Below are 19,895 nucleotides of genomic sequence, written 5' to 3' on the forward strand. Positions count from 1 at the left end.
TTGTGGTGGTTAGTCTCTTCCATGACTCTATATGTCTCACCCATAGACTGTACAAAAACAAGCTCAAACTTTCTGCGTCAAACTCCACTCATGTGTTCCTTACATGTGACGTCACCGAGGCCTTCAGTCACTGATTGGTGTGTGTGTTTTCTGCGTGTGTTTATATATCGAGGATATAATAGTTTTATTCATTCGGGAACAAGGCACAGAAGAGTTTTAACTGAAGACCCCCGATAGACAAGGTAAGTCTATTTAAAGTAAAGAACTCACCGATTTAAAAGTTATTGTAGCCTACAGATTGACTGTAAATTGAATACAGGTCAGTTATAAACGCTTTAATGTTCCTGTATTCATAGGACACCACGAATCACATTATAAATAATTTTATGACATTTTACATGTAACGTTATTTTAAAAGCAGCAACAGTTATGAACTTTTTTTGCGAACACAAAATTTGCGTTGTCTTTATATATCTTAAAAGTGTATCATCTTATTCATTAGTCATGTAACGTACGTTAATGGCTAAACCTTTTATTTTTATTTTTTTATTTTTTTTAAATGAATCATTTGATCTTTTGAGTGATTCATTCACGAGGCGATGTCAACGTTTACAATCATTTTATACGGTTTAAAAAAAAATTCTATACTATTTAACATACTCCAGAGAGTAGATTTTAGTTTTCGGATTTATTTTGTAATCGTGTTTATAAGGAGAGCACTTAATTTATAAAGTATATTACATAAAATAATCGCTAAAATTGATCTGAACTGAAAAATGAACTGTTCAAAAGAACCGAGCGTCTCAAAAGATTCGAACTTCCCATCACTACTTGAAGCTCCCCGAGGGGGTCAGTAAAATGATACTTAAAACTGGCAAACATGGGTAGATTACTTAGATTAAACTACAAATTGTAGTTCGTTTCTGATTCCAAACTGCATTACAAAAAAAAATGTAGTTAGTATTGTAATAAATTACACATTTTAGGTAATATAATCAGACTACTTTTTTAAAAACAGAAAGAGAAAGAAATGGATTCTATTTGTTGTAATTAACAACATGAAATGCATTAAAAACATTACATTATAAAGGTTTCCCAAAATGGGGTTCTTAAAGGAACTGCAGGGGGTTCGCCAGTTCAAAGAAAAGCTAATAATTAAATCGTTTAAATGTACAATTAAAACAAAACGTCAAAATAAAATGCTTACTAAAAAAATTAAATGTTTTTGATGGTTATCTGCATGTCATGTAAATATTAACCAACACCAGAGAACCAAGAACATGCAAATGTGTTGCATAATTATTAAAATATTTATTTTATAATCTCAGGGGTAATATATTAGAGGAAAGAAAAAAAGTTTGGGAATCCCTGCATTACATACAAATAAGGTGATGGTAATGTGAATTTGCGCATTTTAATGATAAAAGTCTTAGAAACACATACTTAAATAAAAAGGATAATTGAATTAAACATTTTGTGAACTGGAATAATTTCCGAACAAATATAAGTGGTAATCTTATAAAAATCAATGTTTAATAGATGAAAAAAATTATTTGGGGAGAATCAATAAATTGTAAATAATTGATTGCTATTGTGTGAATAACTTGTCACTTTGATTGCATCTGTGTCTCTGCTCAGATGTTTCAGATTAAGAAGATTTGCTGTATAGGCGCTGGGTATGTTGGTGGTCCGACATGTAGTGTCATTGCAAGCATGTGTCCTGAGATCACAGTAACAGTGGTGGATGTTAATGAATCCCGGATCAGAGCCTGGAACTCTGAGATCCTGCCCATCTATGAGGTAATGACATTAAAGGAATAACGGTTTAATCCAAGTTAAAGGTGCATTTAGAATCAGACTGGGTTAAAGTTGGTTTGATGTTGGATGTTTAATATTTGCTAATTTAGGGACCATCTCTAAAGTTACATATGACATTGTTGTACATGCAGCATTTGGAGAAAAAAATGACTTGCAGTAATGCACACCTTTTAGATTTTTGATATTTGTTTAAATAAACTGTCAAATCATATGATGAACACTTTACATGAATCTTATAACATTATTTATGCATTTGCAATTTATCAAACAGTCTGTGTAAATGGGTCAAAGACGAAAAAGGGTTTAAGCATAAAAACAATAAGTGTAATACTGCTTTAAATGGTTGTTTTCCCCCAAAAAGTATTTAAAAGTTTTTTTATCATTTAATTGCAATTTTGTTCTTGTTTTTCTAAGCGAAAAATAAATATCATCCATTTCCCCCCTGATTTACGGAAGAGACCCGCTAAAATGTCATTCAGTGTAACGATCTCGTCAGGCATTATTTACAACAAAAATCAGTTTATGACATATTAAAAGACTAATTACTTTTACCCCAAATACTAATTAGTTGGATTTTTGCATTGTTTAAATTTGCCACTATCCTAGGTTTTGCTCATTTGTCAATAAAATAGTTTTCAGTCATTTAAAACACAATAAAATTTAATATGCTCCCTTATTCTTTTATATGCTTTAATATGTACACATCAGAATAAGCATGTTGTTTGAATTTTTACATAAATATTGTAACACTGAATGACAATGTAACATTATTGCAACCAAACTGTTACATTTTATCCTCCAAAAACATATTTGAAACCTTAAAAGTAGACACTTTACTTACATTTAATGTGCTTTCTATGGACCTTAAGTCACGCCTTGTAAATTCCTTTGCTTTCAACGTCTTTGACCCAAATACATCTATGCCACTTCAGATTCTACCTCTTTCCAGTCACAGAGCACTTTATTTTGAGAACATATGTAACTTAATCCAGATTGGCGGAAATTGTAATATATATATATACTGTATATATATATATATATATAAATTATTATTATAATATTTTTTACATTTTAAATTTTTTGCATAAAAAGAGTAGATATTTGCTTGTATATGCTGTAAATTATAGTCTTTATACAATCGGAATGGGCTAAAATTGGCATCTGCAGGTCTGGAAATCAGTGCATCTCTACTTAGATATATTTCTTTCATTAAAATATTACCCCTTAATAAGTCAATAGCACATTTCATAATTTATTTATTTTTTATTTTTTTTAATATGTACAGAATGCTTCGTTTAATTTTTTTTATGAGAATTCTTTGTTGCATGAGTCATGAAACGTCTCCTCTTCTTCTTCTTCAGCCGGGTCTGAATGAGGTGGTGATGTCTAGTCGTGGGAAAAACCTCTTCTTCTCCACAGATATCGACTCTGCCATTAAACAAGCAGATCTGGTCTTCATTTCTGTGAGTTTAATAAACTATTTGAATGTGGTTTTGCACGTAGGTCTGTTCACTGACCCTAATATCTCTCTTTCTCTCAGGTAAACACCCCGACTAAGACGTATGGTATGGGAAAAGGTCGTGCTGCTGACTTGAAGTTTATCGAGGCATGTGCACGGCGGATTGTGGAGGTGTCAGAGGGGTATAAAATCGTTACAGAGAAGAGCACGGTGCCGGTCCGTGCCGCTGAGAGCATCCGCAGGATATTTGACGCAAACAACAAACCCAAACTCAACTTACAGGTGTGTTTGTATGAGGAGCTTTAACTTTACACCATTCCTTTTTTGACTTTACTGCAAAAAGTTATTTTTTAAAGTGACATTTACATTGTTATAGAAATTTCTGTGCTGTCATTTTAAATGTTCTATTCATCAAAGAATCCTGGAAAAGGATAACAGAAACATATATTTTTTTTCAATTCCAAACCTTTGAATGGTAACGTGTGTGTGTGTGTGTTCACTATATGTGTGTGTTCACTCAAATAGGACAGAATGGGGGTATTTAAAAGTTAAAGGATCTTCTTTGTCTAATTTATGTTGTGAAAATATGCTTTGCATTAGTTTGACATTTTTACACAGCCACCTTCTACTTGTAAACACAATCTGGATTTTATAGTGATTCTCTACAAAATCTTGCCTCTGTAATTGACCGACTGGATCTGTGGAGCTAAGAGAATTATTCACAGTTTATTCTGTGTTAATAAATAACATTTTCCCATCTTTAATCACAGGTTCTCTCAAACCCAGAGTTCCTTGCGGAGGGTACAGCAGTGAAGGACCTGAAGGACCCAGATCGCGTCCTGATTGGTGGAGATGAGACTCCAGAAGGTCAAAGGGCCATCAGTGCCCTCTGTGCAGTTTATGAGCAGTGGGTTCCCAAATCACGCATAATCACCACCAACACCTGGTCCTCTGAACTCTCCAAGCTGGTGTGTAAACGTGATTTGAAGTAGTTTTGTATATGAATCTGATATGTAAAAATCTTTCTGCGCTGTATAAGAACTGTGTTTGTGTTTTAGGCAGCGAATGCGTTCCTGGCTCAGCGCATCAGCAGTATAAACTCCATCTCTGCTCTGTGTGAATCCACTGGTGCTGATGTGGAGGAAGTGGCCAGAGCCATCGGCATGGATCAGCGCATCGGCTGCAAGTTCCTCAAAGCCAGCGTGGGTCGGTGTGATTTTTAAAGAATGGGATTCGATCAAATAAATAGATGAAAGCGAGTTTTGCTTTAATTGCTTCAATCTCTATGTGTCTGTATCAGGTTTTGGAGGAAGTTGTTTTCAGAAGGATGTGCTGAATTTGGTGTATCTGTGTGAGGCACTGAATCTCCCAGAGGTTGCTTCATACTGGCAACAGGTCAACTTCAGTTTGAATATTTATTTAGTAAGATGTTGGCTTTGTGTGAGTCATTATACAGTCAGATTTAGCTTCGTGTGAAGTCATCAGAAGCTTACCGATCATGTCACAGCAAGCAATGAATATGTGGAGGTGAACATGAGATGATGTAAGTTTATAAGTAAACAAAAAAAATAAAAAAATTTAGGTGAGGAAGCATAAAAAAAAAAAAAAAAAACCCGGGTATTTCCAAACTTCAAAAAAAATGCTGTTCTTGAATTTCTTATTCATCAAAGAATCTTTGAAAAAAAAATCAATAAAGCAGATCAACTGTTTTCAACATTAATGATATTAATAAATATTTCTTGAGCAGCAAATCATCTTATTAGACTGATTTCTGAAGGATCATGTGACACTGAAGATGCTGAAAATCCAGCAGTGCATCACAGAAATAAATTCCAGTTTTACAGATATTGGCATTTTTCAAATTCTACAGTTTTCTATACAGTTTTTATTGTGTTTGTGCTCAAATAAAAGACCCTTCTTTCAACAACATGAATCATTTGATCAGAGGTGTAAATTCAGTTTAAGCTAACTTGTCCCATAGAGACACGCTGATATCTAAAAATGTGTTTATTTTTGTCTAATCTTTTACTCTGCAGGTGATTGACATGAACGAATATCAGAGAAAGAGATTTGCCTCTCGGATTATTGACTGCCTGTTTAACACCGTCGCAGGGAAGAAAATCGCCTTGCTAGGTTTCTCCTTCAAGAAGGACACAGGAGACACCAGGTGCATGCAGGGATACATGAACCAGGCGTTTTGTTTATTCATGACAGCTTTATCACATGTTCATTTAAGTCAAAAGTGTGTCATGTTTTATGCATTTGACAGATAGCATGCATTTTTAGCCATTGTTCTGCACTAGATTCCCTGGATTTATTTAAAAACGAGCCTTATTCTGTGGCATCATCATCTGTCTTTAAACGGGAATCTTGTGCTGTAAGCCCCTCCTGTGTGTGTGTGTGTGTGTGTGTGTGTTTCAGAGAGTCCTCTAGTATCTACATCTCTAAGTATCTGATGGACGAAGGAGCTAAGTTGCATATTTATGACCCTAAAGTACTGAAGGAGCAGATAATCCAGGACCTGTCTCAACCCAGCATCTCTGGAGACAGCCCCGAGAGAGGTGTGTGTGTGTGTGTGTGTTGAGCAGGTAAACCTCATTCTAAATCTCATGCAGGTGAACGTTTGCAGGTGAACGTTTGTGTCTAATTCAGCATGTCTCTGACTCTCTCGGCAGTGTCTGATCTCGTAACAGTGTCGTCTGACCCGTATGAAGCGTGTGAAAGTGCACACGCTCTGGTCATCTGCACGGAGTGGCACATGTTTAAGGTACAAAAGACACAAACTCTGTGCATATTCAGAATGTACTGACATATAGTGCAATGTCTGATTCATGCACCAAGTATTTGCTTTACTAAAGCAGGACTGTCACTTTATCAGCGCCATATTATTGCAAATAATGCATTCATTTCCAGGTACAATTTTTGGGACATTTCGTTAGTATTGTATTATTAACAAATGTTTGATTTACATATTAATGTTTAAACGTAAAAATATATATATTAATAATCCCAAATAATGGTTTTGAACACTCATTTTAGTACAAACAATAAAGCATTTAAATATATATAAATAATTTGTATTTATAATATTATATTTACATTTAAATTATGTAATAATTTTTAAACAATCATTTGATACTCTAAAAATTATAAATGGAAAATAATTAATGTTTGGTTCATTTATTTATTCTTTCCATTAAAAAATTTAAAAGAAAGTAATTTAACATTTATTTTAAATAACTGTTTTAGAAAAAAAAAATAAAAAAAATATTTACATACATATAATACTATAAATACATTTTTTATATATTAATTTATGTAGAAATGTAAAAAAAAAAAAAATATATATATATATATATATATATATATATATATAATTTTTTTTTTTTTGTCAAAGTGTTAAAATTTTAGTTTTTGTGTTGGGTCCAGTAAAAATACTGGTGGGGTATAAATCTGAACCCCTGGCATGAAAGTCCTGCCCTGGTGCTGAATGACTTCCATATATTCATATATTATAGTAAATGTGGTACCACACTGTACTCCCAAAACAACAGTGTGTCTAAAAGAATAGTGAAGTAATGCAAATAGTGTTTATTATAGGAATTGAATTACGAGAAAATCTATCACAAGATGTTGAAACCAGCGTTTATCTTTGATGGTCGACGAGTTCTGGACCATCTGCACCCTCAGCTACAGAACATGGGCTTTCAGGTGAGAGGCTATTTGTGCAGTTCACAGGTGTGTGCTCACACACTTCACTAGTTAACATGATTTAATGCTGTGTGTTTGCATAGATTGAGACCATTGGGAAGAAAGTGACGACCCGAATCCCATTCACACCGTCCTCTGGAGGAGGTCCACGACTCACTGAACCACCCATCAAGAAAACCAAAGTTTAAGACACACACACACACACACACACACACACACATGCATTAAAGTCCTTCACTGACAAAACCAAAGTAATGTGAAAAAAATGCATGTTTTGTGTGTGTTAAAATATCTTCAGAATGTTTTTATATGAGTTTTATCTCTCATGACTGTTTGCAAAAATGCAGTGTACTGTTTTAAACACTGGCATTCATGTCTTTGTTTTTAAAAACATCTTTCTTAAAATTATTATTATTTTTTTTAGAATATTCTCATGTCTGTGCCATTTCAAAGACATTGTTGAAACAACCATAGTGCACAAAACTGCATTAATGCAATCCCAGTACTGTTTAGTTGCATATTAGTGTTGTAGATTTTATTTAAAATATCATCTGTTTATTTGAGAGCGATGTCTGAGGGAGCAGCAACAGGAGGAACTTTAATACGTGGACCAAGAGGTCATAAAACTGCTTTAAATCATATGTGACCCTGGACAACAAAACCAGTCACAAGGGTAAATATTTCGAAATTGAGATTCCTGCACCATCTGAAAGCTGAACGAATTATCTTTCCATTGATGTATGGTTTATTAGGATCTGACAATATTTAGCTGAGATACAACTATTTGACAATCTGGAATCTGAAGGTGCAAAAAAAAAAATCTAAATCCTGATAAAATCATCTTTAAAGTTGTCTAAATTAATTCTTAGCAATGCATATTATTAATCAAAAATGAAGTTTTGATATATTTACAGTAGGAAATTTACAAACTATCTTCATGGAACATGAACTTTACTTAATATCCTAATGATTTTTGGCATAAAATAAAAATTGGTAATTTTTGGCTATTGCTACAAATATACCCCAGAGACTTAAGACTCCTGTAAGTAAGCTGTTTGTGTCACCCAGTTATTGATCATTTATTAATCCACTGGTATGTATTGTTTGACCTGTACTGTTTATATTAATGTAGAGTCACAGTTGTAGCTTTTATAAAATCATCTCTTACTGTACAGGTTTGTAATACTCAGATATAATGATGTCAGAAAACGTATTAAACAAATATGGACCAATAAAAAGCAGCAGTGTTGTTTATGTATGTCACAGGCCTAAATATGAAAGTCAACCATGACTCAAATAAAAAAAAAAAAACAATTGACAAGTTTTCATTGAATATATCCTATTTATATTACTTAAATGATGCACAATATAGACAGCCTTAATCCATTTCTAAAACAACCCAACATGTTCATTTAAATATTATATTTATAGTGTCATTGCAACACAGTGAATGTTATTTTGTAATATGTATTCTTAAAGAGACAGTACACCTACAACTGAAAATTCGGTCGTCGTGTCGTTCCAAAAGCTGTATGATATCTTCTTTTATGTTACACAGAAAAATAATGACATGATGGAGAGTTAATTAATACAGCATTGAGCATTTTTGGATGAATTCTCCTATTAATACGGTTTATACGGTAGGAATAAAGAGGAAAAGTTCACTCTGCTTCTTCTACGGTTCCTTCAGGTTTCTTCTTTTCCAGCAGATTCTTCAAAAAGAACTCACCTAAGAAATGAAACCGTATTTTTAAATAAAGTTACAGTATGTGTGAGTGCTGAACTGATGCTCAAAACTATCTCTTGCCATATTTATGGATCATGTGCATGTATTTTTGTGCATTGCAAATAATGCATTAATTTCCAGCTATTTTCATTCCTTGATTTTTTTTATAAACGTTTGTAAAAATAGGAATAATCCCAAGTAATGGTTTTGAACGATCGCTTTAGTATAAACAATAAATAATAAATTTAAATGTAAATATAATATTATATATATAAATAAATACTTTGTTTATATATTTACAAATGTAAAAATGTGTGACAGTAAATATTATTATTAAATACTAATTTTAGAATAAATACTAAATAAGACATTTAAATGTATTAGAAATGTAAATTAATGAATGTTTGGTTTATACATTAATGTAAAAATATATAACGATAATTTACTAATAATTTACAAAATGCAAAATTTACATGTAAATATAATATTAGGTTTATATATATTTGTTAATTTGGAAATTTAAATATTTTTTAATATATTTTTTTTAGAATAAATATAATGTTTCATTTGCATTCATGATTGTCTGAGTGTAAATTAAAATGTACAGGTTTTTTTTGTTTAGTCCAGTAAAAACTTTGGAGGTCTCTTTTAAGTATCTTAGAATTTATTTTTTTTAAATGATATATATATATATATATATATATATATATATATAAACTTGTTAAGGCTTTAACATATCTAAAAGTAGGTTATAAAATTTTATTTATTGCAAGCAACATATAGCAAATAATTCATTGCCCCATGAGAAAAGATGGGAGATTTAAAGTCATATGGTTCAAGGCATCTAGCAGCAGCCAAGCAAGTGTGATTAAAAAAATGAGAAAGCCAACAGATCCCATAATCTGAGCTCTGGCTAGAGCCCCATGAATCAGAAGACGTGTGAGGTTACCTGCTCTGTAAGAGGTGCGCACAAGCGGCCCGCTGGCTGTGTAGACGAAGCCCAGCTCCTGGCCAATCTGCTCCCAGTAAGCAAACTTCTCAGGAGTGACATACTCTTCCACCTTCAATCAGACACACAGCTTTAGACTGATGCATTCCAGAAGAGATCACGTGAAGCGGCACAGGTGTGTGATGTAACACAATGAAACTCAAATGACGGATGAAATGGGAGATGCTGATTGGCCTGCTGCTTTTGAATGGCGCATATAAGCAACTCCTCTGTATTCGGTCCGAGTCGAACTGTTTCCTCAGTTCATTGACTGTTGGAGGAACTGGAGCGATGAATCGGTTCATTAATCACATGATCAGATACGACGCTATTTCTGCTCGTCAGGAGAATGAAAGTGAGTTTTGATTGAGCAGCTTGTAAATCTTTGCTGCTCGAGCCGCGAACTGTGTCAGACGCTTTACAACCGATGATTTGATGAACTGATTCAGGTCAGTTCACCAAAAAGAATCGGTTCAATAGAATGATTCATTCTTGAACTGAATCGTTTGCCTGAGGCTCTGGATTAAAGGTAATAATGCTGTAAAGTTTCTTGCACAGACTGATCGTTTCGCTTCATAAGACCTCAATATATCATCAGGAGTCATGAGTATTCATTTTGTAATATGCTTTTTTTAATTCTCAAACATGCAGCCACTGATTTGCATTTTAGAGCATCACACAAAGGATTACAGTTTCAGCTAAAAATCTTCTGAATTGTTCTTCTAAAAAAAAAACGTCACCTACATCTTGGATGACCTGAGGGCGAGTACATTAACAGCACATAGCAAATTTTCTTTTTTTGGGTGTACTGTCCCTTTAAGGTTCGGTTGCATTACTTAATTTTCAGTCATTTGAATAGAAACTCATTTTGCGTGAGGGTGAAAGATTTCGCAACAGGTTCAAGTTGGCCACACAGAAAGCTGCATGGTTTCAAAAGTGACACTGCTAAACTATTCTGGCCTTAAATTTTACCAAAGAGTTGCATAAAGAAAGCCAGTAGCTGGTGATGTCAGCCAGAACATGCCTTTTTGTGTGTGTGTGTGTGTGTGTGTGTGTGTGTGCGGAGTGTATCACATAGTCATTGAACAGATTGTGAAAGTGAAATCTAAGACACAGTTAATGTCGCACCTTTAGACTGCGTTTGGTCGGCTGCATGTACTGCCCCAGTGTCACACAGTCCACTCCAGAGTCCTTAAAATCTGAAGGAACACAAACAACTCTCATACGCTAATACATGCATATGTATGTACTGTACCTCACGTGATGTACGTAACACATCTGGAACTGAACATGACTTACCTTTCAGAGCTGCGTGTATCTGTGCATCTGTCTCTCCGAGGCCCAGCATGAGGGACGTCTTCGTGAGCACACCGGATTTCACCTTTTTAACATGTCGTAAAACACTCAGCGATTGGTCGAAGTTTGCACGAGGGTCACGCACATGTCTAAAGGTCAAAGTTGAAAAATTAGGTCTTTTATTAAATCTACAAAATTGAAACTACTATTCCTACTTCACTTGATAAGCTGGACTAGATGTTTCTGCCATCTGCTGGTGATCGTATATACTAGAAATTAAACTGAAAAGAATAGCGAATAAAATATGAAAGAAATAAAAAAAAAGAATGCATAGCAAATAAAATTATAAAATATGAAATTAAATAAAGAATGCATTGCAAATAAAATAATAAAATAGGAAAGCAATTAAAAAAATAATGCATAGCAGATAAAATAATAAAATATGAAAGAAATTAAAAAAAATAATGCATAGCAAATAAAATAATAAAATATGGAAGAAATGTAAAAAATAATGAATAGCAAATAAAATAAAATATGAAAGAAATAAAAAAATGCATAGCGAATAAAATAATAAAATATGAAAATTAAAAAACAAATGCATAGCAAATAAAATTATAAAATATGAAAGATATTAAAAAAAGAATGCATAGCAAATAAAATAATAAAATATGAAAGAAATCTAAAAAAAGAATGCATTGCAAATAAAATAATAAAATATGAAAGAAATTTAAAAAAAAGAATGCATAGTAAATAAAATAATAAAATATGAAAGCAATTAAAAAAAGAATGCAGATAAAATAAATAATTATTATATTGAAAGGTTTAAATATTTTACAATGTTTTTTTTTTGCATAAAAATAAAACTGAATAAAAACAGAACTTGCTCATATTAAACACCACTTTGTGAGATCTGTCTGAGCATCTTGACTTGACAAACAGCTTTACAAAGCATTCCTCAAAAATAATAACTGTATGTGAGCACACAAGATCCAGGCTGTAACGGCGGATTGCACTGACCTCTGTAAATCTCTGACTGTCTCTACATTGTGAGCATAAACATCAAGCCCAGACAAAGCAATTTTCTCCACTGCTGCAAGATCACCACGAAAATCAGGAGTCAAACACTCCACCAGGATTTTAGGGTTCCTAAGAGAGAAAACATCATATATGAGAGAAACTGATGAATAATCTGCTGTTTCTAAAAAAAAAACTGACATTTTCCCCATCTCTCTACCTTTCTTTAAGATTGGAGACGGTCTTAGCAAAGTGTTCAGCTCCACCATCAGGAATATCTGTTGGTCAGAAATCAATCGTAAAGCTTCTATATGCTTGTGTACAACTAATTTTTCAACTAATCAGATGAACTCATTTAAATTAAACTTCCCCCTCCAGGAAACAGCCTATGGATCATGGCTATGATGCAACCAAATAGACTGCACTTTAATATAGCCCAGTTTCAGGGAAAACAAGAATTGTCAGAGTCTTTAATGTTTGGTTTGCTGGTGTTTTTCTGTTTCCTTACCATCTCTGTCCACTGATGTGAGGACTACATAGTCCAGTCCCCATGCAGCGATGGCTTTAGCAGTGTTGTACGGCTCCTCAGGGTCAAGAGGCGGAGGATGTCTGGCTGTTTTAATTGAACAAAACCTACAGCCACGTGTGCATGTGTCCCCCATTAACTACAGAAAGAGTGCGGGAGATATTTAGTCCAGAACTGGAGCATGCATATGCTGTTTTGCAGACACAGCACACTCACCATTATGGTTGCTGTGGAAGTATCATACTCTCCTCCACCCCAGCATTCACCGATATTGGGACACCGGGCCTCCTCGCAAACCTTTAAACATATTAACAGTCAATACTTCTGGTAACTGTGTGAAGGACATGTTTTTTCAGACACTCACTGTGTGCAGCTTCAGGTCCCTAAGTGTGTTCTTAAGTTTGTTGTAGTTCTTTCCAATAGGGATCTCTGTTTTCAGCCACGGTGGAAGCCTTAGCCTGGCAAAAATAATAACGAGGGGTTAAATCATATTCGTGACAGTCTTAAATTCAGATGTCTACATCATCTGAAAACTGAACAGGAAAGGGAAATAGCTTTCCTTTGATGCAAGGTTTGTTATGATAGAACAATATTCGACTGAGATACAACTATTAAAAAAAACAAATCGGAAAATCGGAAATCGGAAAATCGGGAAAAAAATCTAAATATTGAGAAAATCACCTTTGAAATTCTTAGCAATGCATATTATTAATCAATAACTAAGTTTTGATATAGTTAGAATAGGAAATTTACTAAATATCTTCACGGAACACGATCTTAATGTCCTAATGATTTTTGGCATAAAAGAAAAATTTATAATTTTGACCCATGCAATGTATTTTTGACTATTGCTACAAATATCTCCATGCAACTTAAGACTGCTTTTGTGCTCTGGGACACATATACACCATGTGTCTAAAGGACAGCTGTAGTGATCAGTCAGCAGCTTTCCAATGCAAAAGTTCTTGAGAAAGACTGTGGTGTGCATAAGCATACCGCTCTCCCTTCTGTCTCTTCAGACTGCCTCTGTATTCCTCCCAGCTGCTCTTCTCGGACAACTCTCCAGAGATGAAGTCCTGCAGGTTCAGTCCGTCGTCTCTGATGTTCCTCTTCTTCTCAGGGAGTGAGGAGGACGTGTTGGCAGCAGTGATCAGTCTAACCTAAGAGCAGAAGCACGGGGTCAGCGGGGCTTTTCTTTAAGAACATACACACTCTGATCATCATCTACCAGCTCACACAGATATATTCAGACCGTAACAAACATTAAACTCATTTTAACCCACTTTTGGCCACCTGTACACACACAAAACAATATGTACTTGATTTGTTGATGAATCCAAACAAAGCATGCCGTTACTACTTGCCAGGCTCATTGTGTATTCGTACCCGTTTAATGCCTTTTTAATGTTTTGATTTATTAATTTTTTTTTGACATACTTAGTTTTTTCCTTATAGCATGATCAGATTTGCCTATTTTTTCATCTTTGCATAGTCTAACCCAACACAAACGTCTTTTTTCTAGTGATAAAATATAAAACTTAAGTGGATAATGATTTATAGATTGCAGTACTACAGACAAAATAGTGGCTACTGATATTTAGATATTTCTATACCATCATATATTATCAAAGTTACCAAATTTTTTAGCTTTTGGCTGTCTGACCTTACTGGAATAATTATTATTTTTACTGAGGTTAAATAAATATTAAAAATAACATAAAATTAGCATTTGTTTTGCATAAAAATATGGTACTTTTAGAGGTAAATACATTTTAAATTGCATTAATTGATCGTTTTTATTTTATCGAGGATACTGGGATGACATTTATAATAAAATAAATGCATTTTGGGATCACACCTGAGACCCTTGTCCCCAACTTTGTGCACAAATTCATTATTTGCCCTATATAAACAGAATTAATATGTTTAATAATCAGCAGATAAGGTTACGTTATTGTACTTTAGATCACTGTGACTTTGCGCTGACCTAAACACTAAACTGTCAGTCATATCAGTCATACAACTAAACAGAACAAATAAATAACTTACACTAGACCCCTCAAAGCATTTTGATGGTAAAAACAGACGATTAGATGAATATCGTCCCGAAACAACACAACTTCTGATCAGCGCCATGTCTTCAGAACCAGCTCCAGCCTGTCAACAATTCGCTCTGACATCGATTAACTCACCCTGCGCGTTTATGACGAAAACAAGTGAAACATTTTCCTACATAAAAAAGAAATGGCATTAATATCGTATTGAATAATCTTTCTAACAGTTACAACACTCTGTTAAATTTGCTTTATATAAACAGTATCTGTAATCGAATCGATCGGTGATCGATTGCGGCGATGGCGCACAACGTACTGGTTAGTACATTTACGTCATGACGTCCTCCCGCCGTCCTTTCCTCCTCACTCGGCGAGGTAAGAATATGCCGCGTCCCGTTCTTGTGTGTTTAAATCAACTACAATCCTCACCATCATCAAATCTTTCGGGTTTGTTTAGTGTCCCAATCCTTTATTTACATGTCCCTGAGAATATATGTGCTAGTATTAGTGCAAAAAACCCGATGTTGTTTAAAAACCGCGATGTGTCTAGTCAGTGTTTATCTATTAGCTCGGCTAGCAGGCTGAATTAATTCATTTTAGCAATTTTCACATTGACCTTAAGACTCGCTTGTCTTATGACATAATAACGTTTTCACTGTTTGAAAACGTACGCTAGCATTGCTGTCAGAGCGTTATTCTGATTCTAGGCTCGGATGTTCTCTATTGCTAATTGAGTGAACAGGATGTGACTTAACATCTAACGTATATGTTGTGCTTCTGTTCTCCTTTCCTTCAGAATGAAGACCATTCTCAGTAACCAGACCGTGGATATCCCCAACAACGGTGTGTTTAACGTCCTGACCACCTACAGGTTTCTTCCTGAATCAAGCTTTCATTTGTACTGAATGTTGTCTGCTTCCTTGCAGTCGAGGTGACCCTCAAGGGCCGCACCGTTGTAGTGAAGGGCCCCCGAGGAGTTCTTCGCCGGGAGTTCAACCACATTAATCTGGAGCTCAGTCTGTTGGGCAAGAAACAGAAGAAGGTCTGAATGAATCTGCTTTAAAGGATTGGTTCATCGTACACTTAACCCGATGTCTTTCAAGACGTTCATGTCTTTAGACAAAGTTTAGTTTTTGAGGAAAACATTCCAGGATTTCAGTGAGGCTGAAGGTCCAGACTGCAGAGAAAATGTGCCGAACAGAGCATTTGTGGTTAAGAGTTAAACTTTTTTTTCTTAGTTTAAGGTAAATGACCGATTGTTTCACTAGATAAGACTCTTATTCCTCATCTAGAGGTCTTTGAAGCTGCAGCTTGCACCTTCAGCCCATTGAAGTCCTTTATATGAAGAAAAGAGAAAATAAACGTGTTCCTGAAAAATCTGAATTTCTTTAAGACTGAAGAACATCTTGAATAACATGTGGGTGAGCGAATGATCAGAACTTTTATTCTGGAAGTAAGGCTGTGCGATATGGACAAAAAAAAACCTATCGTGGTTTCTTTGATCAGTTTTGCAATTTCACGATTTAGACGCACACAGACATGCTTTACAGTCATAAATGCATCCAGTATAAATTTGAAACCTATTTCCAAAATAGAACCAATGAGAGCTTTTAACAAAACATTGTAATATGTCTCTAGAGCTCACATAAGTCAAAATAATCACTAAGTAAAGCTGACAAAATGTCTAGACATACGGCAAAAAAAAAAAAACACCGGTCCAGGTTCATGCGCTAGATATGAATAATTTTTGCACCTTTCTATTTCTAACCTTTTCTGTTTTGTATCTTTTACCGTGTGCAGTGTGAAAGTTATGATGCGTTAACATGGGCTCTGAAAAACCCGGTCTGCTTTGTTCTCTCGCTACATTTGGGCACGCTGCATTCTGATTGGATCGGATAGCATACTGCAGGAGGTTGGGGCTGTGGAAAATCATGCTATAAATCGATTTTGAAATCGTGCACGCTTGTATCGTGACTTTTATGACTATTTCTATTATTCGCACAGCCCTACCTGGAAGTGAACTAATCCTTTAAATACAGCTTAACTCTTTCAATCGTTATGGTTTTGTGCACCCACATCTGGATTGTTTGCTTAATTGGACTGGAAGTCCTTTGTGTAAATGCCTCAATTGATCAGATTGAGCTAGATGAAAATGAAATAGCGATTTCTGAAATCCAATCTGCGATGCTTATGTTTGTTGGGCATCCTACAAAAACGCTAATATTGATGTCTAATGAACCGGTCGGTAGACACCATGTATTAAATATGCTAAATTGGTGATGCATAAAAAGAAAGGCTGATGATGCAAAATAGTTTTGTTTGGAATGCAGCTTGTAAAATGTGAACTGGTTTCATATTTAAAATTATGAAACATTGCAACTTTCAGACTCTGATGTAGAGCTGGATACATTCTGATTGATGAAAGTATATATATATATATATATATATATATATATATACACACACGTGTATGTATGTGTGTATATAAAGTGTGTGGAATCTCAGCAAACGATGGGTGTTGTTTCAGCTGCGTGTGGATAAGTGGTGGGGTAACAGGAAGGAGTTAGCCACAGTCCGCACCATCTGCAGTCATGTCCAGAACATGATCAAGGGTGTCACACTGGTAAGCAACCCTGATTTCGCTCATCTTCATGCTTGCATGTCTAATTCAGCTTTTAAGTGACTTTATTCGTGTTCTTAATGCGAGCAGGAAAAGATATGACCCTAATATTATTCATCTTCAGGGCTTCAGATACAAGATGCGATCTGTATATGCCCATTTCCCCATTAATGTGGCGATGCAGGAGAACGGCACTCTGGTGGAGATCAGAAACTTCTTGGGAGAGAAGTACATCCGCCGTGTCCGCATGAGGCAAGGTACATGTGCAGGCTTTTCCTAAATCAACGTGATGTCTGTTATCTTAAAGCGCTGGTCCTGCTTCACACATTCCTGGTTACACTGATGCAGAATGTTTATTTTTTGGCTAGGTGTGTCATGCGCAGTGTCTGCCGCTCAGAAAGACGAGCTTGTTCTGGAGGGTAATGACATTGAGCTGGTGTCAAACTCTGGTGAGATGTACATTGCCAAACTTCACCGTAGTTCACACGTGACTTTAAACCATATAATGGCATGTTTGCACATGAAAGGCTCTACACACTTGTTAGCATTCTTAATATTATATGAAAATCATATCAAGTTAAAACTATTTGGATTCAGTTAGTTGCTATTTTAGGTGACTGCAGTATTATGCAACAGAATATTTTTTGCATTCTTCTGACATTCATAACCCTTGGTTGCATAACCTGAGTGATTGAATAGACTGATTGGGTTGTGTGTGTGTGAGAGAGAGAGGTGTATGCGAGGTGTGTGTGTAGTTCAGTGTGTGTGCATGCCTTACCTCCCCATCATCTCTCGTTTCAGCTGCCCTCATTCAGCAGGCAACCACAGTGAAAAATAAAGATATCAGAAAGTTCCTGGATGGTATTTACGTCTCTGAGAAGGGCACTGTAGTGGAGGCGGAGTCGTAGAGAACACCAGAGGTTAGGCCAGTTTTCCTGCTTTAGTCTCATTTGTCATGTTCATGGTTAAATCCGATGAATTTTCTTTGCCAAAGTGTTAAATTTCAAATGAAACTATGTTTGATTGACCGTGTCATACACGCCAAAGAACTGTACTACACTTCATCTTTTGTAGGGATTTGTTGCACGCTCAAACGCAGGTTCTTGGGTGCACCACGTTGTCATTTAAACTGGTTTGTCTTATTGTGCTTTCACTTTTTCTCCAGCTGCTCTGATCCAGCAGCCACCACTGTGAGAATGAAGGACATCTGGACATTTTTGGACTGGATCGATGTCAGTGAGAAGGGCACAGTGGTGGAACGGCAAAAGGACTAAATTAGTCTCTGTAAAATAAAGACCAACTTAATTTTTCAACCACATAATTGTGTGTGTTTTATTCATGTTGGCACAAATATGCAAGCATGATTGGATTTGGATTGGATTTAAATTCTAAATCTGCATAGGATATTTTTGGACCTCAAGAGTCGTCATAACTTAATATTTTAACAAACAATATTGTAAGGATATAATTGTAACTGTAAGAAATGCCTGGTTTAAAATATTAAATTGAGTTCCTTTTGAAATTAAACATTGTAGAACTACACATAAAATATTTTTTTAAGTGATAAATTATTTGAATGTGAAATCCATGCAAGCATAAAATCTTAGGATTACCAGCATTAAATCTTGAGGGTGATTGATTTAATTAAATGCCTTTGAACTTTAACTCCTCAAAAATAGTCTGAATTTTATCAATGGGCATCCATATTCCAGTTTATCAACAAGATTATTTTTGATGCACTATTGATAAGTTTAATGAATAATGTCGTGTATCTTAATTGGTGTGACTGGTACATTTCAACAGGCAACAGAGATATTTGCACCAAATAAATTAGTGCAGGTCCGAGATTTTTGTAATTTCTATAGTTGTATATACTTTTGCCACCTAGTTAATATGGTGAAAAGCAATGTAGTTGTTCTAATTGTATTTTTTACATTTATTGATGGATACTTAAATTTCAGAAGATAAGTGAATACCAATTTTTTTATAAAATAAGGAACTGTACAATGCCAGAAAAAAATTATAGAAAAACATAACTATCTAAATAGCAATGGGATATTTTACAAATAACATTAAGACATTTTTATAATATAATTTTTTCAGGGTAAAATGGGTCTTTATATAGTAAACCATATAGACACCTACCTATAAATGTATATATGTACTGCATTTTTAGTATGGAGTATTTTGGCTAAATCTGGCTATTTCTCAAATGGTTTGTCATAAAATAAACATAAAAATGGTTTCAAATCTGAATATGACTTTTTATGAAACTGCATAATTTCATAGATTTCTTCTGTAGAGGACACCAGGACAAATTTTAGAAATTGTAGATCAATATTCCTATGAAATATGAGATATTCTTTTAAAAAATGTTGCCATGTTATTATCCCATTATTACACTTTGTTTTATTTGCACTAAATGAACACATTAATATGCAAATTAGATGCAATGTATAGATACATTATTTAGAATGGGAATACCAATTAATAGACATTTCACGCACGTATTGCAGTAGTATATCAAACCATACAGTTATACTTTTTAACATAGTTGAGAACAGTGTTGGGCTCAATACTCCAAAAATGTCATTTATTACTCGTTACCAGTTCAAAAGTATTTATTTCAAAAGTAATATTATTACTTAGTGCTACATCTGGCAATGGTAATTGGTTACACTAG

The 19,895-nt window shown here is 34.6% G+C and overlaps 3 protein-coding genes across 4 annotated transcripts; 2 read left to right on the plus strand and 1 right to left on the minus strand.

Annotated features, from left to right (window-relative positions):
• The first annotated feature begins 4 nt into the window (after positions 1-4).
• On the plus strand, positions 5-7,988 carry LOC132142173 (UDP-glucose 6-dehydrogenase-like). The gene is made up of 12 exons (XM_059551831.1): positions 5-242; positions 1,639-1,800; positions 3,180-3,281; positions 3,359-3,559; positions 4,048-4,245; positions 4,336-4,483; positions 4,578-4,672; positions 5,314-5,444; positions 5,699-5,838; positions 5,953-6,044; positions 6,878-6,988; positions 7,072-7,988. The coding sequence occupies exons 2-12, from the start codon at positions 1,639-1,641 to the stop codon at positions 7,174-7,176; spliced, it is 1,485 nt and encodes a 494-aa protein (XP_059407814.1). The 5' UTR covers positions 5-242; the 3' UTR covers positions 7,177-7,988.
• Positions 7,989-8,222: 234 nt separating this feature from the next.
• LOC132142176 (lipoyl synthase, mitochondrial-like) lies at positions 8,223-14,823 on the minus strand. The gene is made up of 11 exons (XM_059551834.1): positions 14,588-14,823; positions 13,535-13,698; positions 12,903-12,996; positions 12,755-12,835; positions 12,521-12,677; positions 12,233-12,290; positions 12,016-12,144; positions 11,002-11,147; positions 10,831-10,901; positions 9,664-9,775; positions 8,223-8,717 (listed from the first exon to the last, which is right to left on the minus strand). Exons 1-11 carry the CDS (start codon positions 14,672-14,674, stop codon positions 8,650-8,652), a joined length of 1,167 nt encoding a protein of 388 aa, XP_059407817.1. The 5' UTR covers positions 14,675-14,823; the 3' UTR covers positions 8,223-8,649.
• An 86-nt stretch (positions 14,824-14,909) lies between these two features.
• On the plus strand, positions 14,910-18,533 carry rpl9 (ribosomal protein L9). 2 transcript variants are annotated; one of them, XM_059551836.1, is made up of 8 exons: positions 14,910-14,967; positions 15,389-15,435; positions 15,519-15,634; positions 17,120-17,215; positions 17,337-17,469; positions 17,581-17,661; positions 18,014-18,141; positions 18,378-18,533. In XM_059551836.1, exons 2-7 carry the CDS (start codon positions 15,390-15,392, stop codon positions 18,118-18,120), a joined length of 579 nt encoding a protein of 192 aa, XP_059407819.1. In that variant the 5' UTR covers positions 14,910-14,967; position 15,389; the 3' UTR covers positions 18,121-18,141; positions 18,378-18,533. The 2 variants fall into 2 exon arrangements, with proteins under 2 accessions (XP_059407819.1, XP_059407818.1); XM_059551835.1 differs by having other exon boundaries at positions 14,911-14,967; positions 18,014-18,132.
• Positions 18,534-19,895: the final 1,362 nt, after the last annotated feature.

The sequence above is a fragment of the Carassius carassius genome, chromosome 6 (genome assembly GCF_963082965.1).
Source record: "Carassius carassius chromosome 6, fCarCar2.1, whole genome shotgun sequence".
NCBI lineage: Eukaryota > Metazoa > Chordata > Actinopteri > Cypriniformes > Cyprinidae > Carassius > Carassius carassius.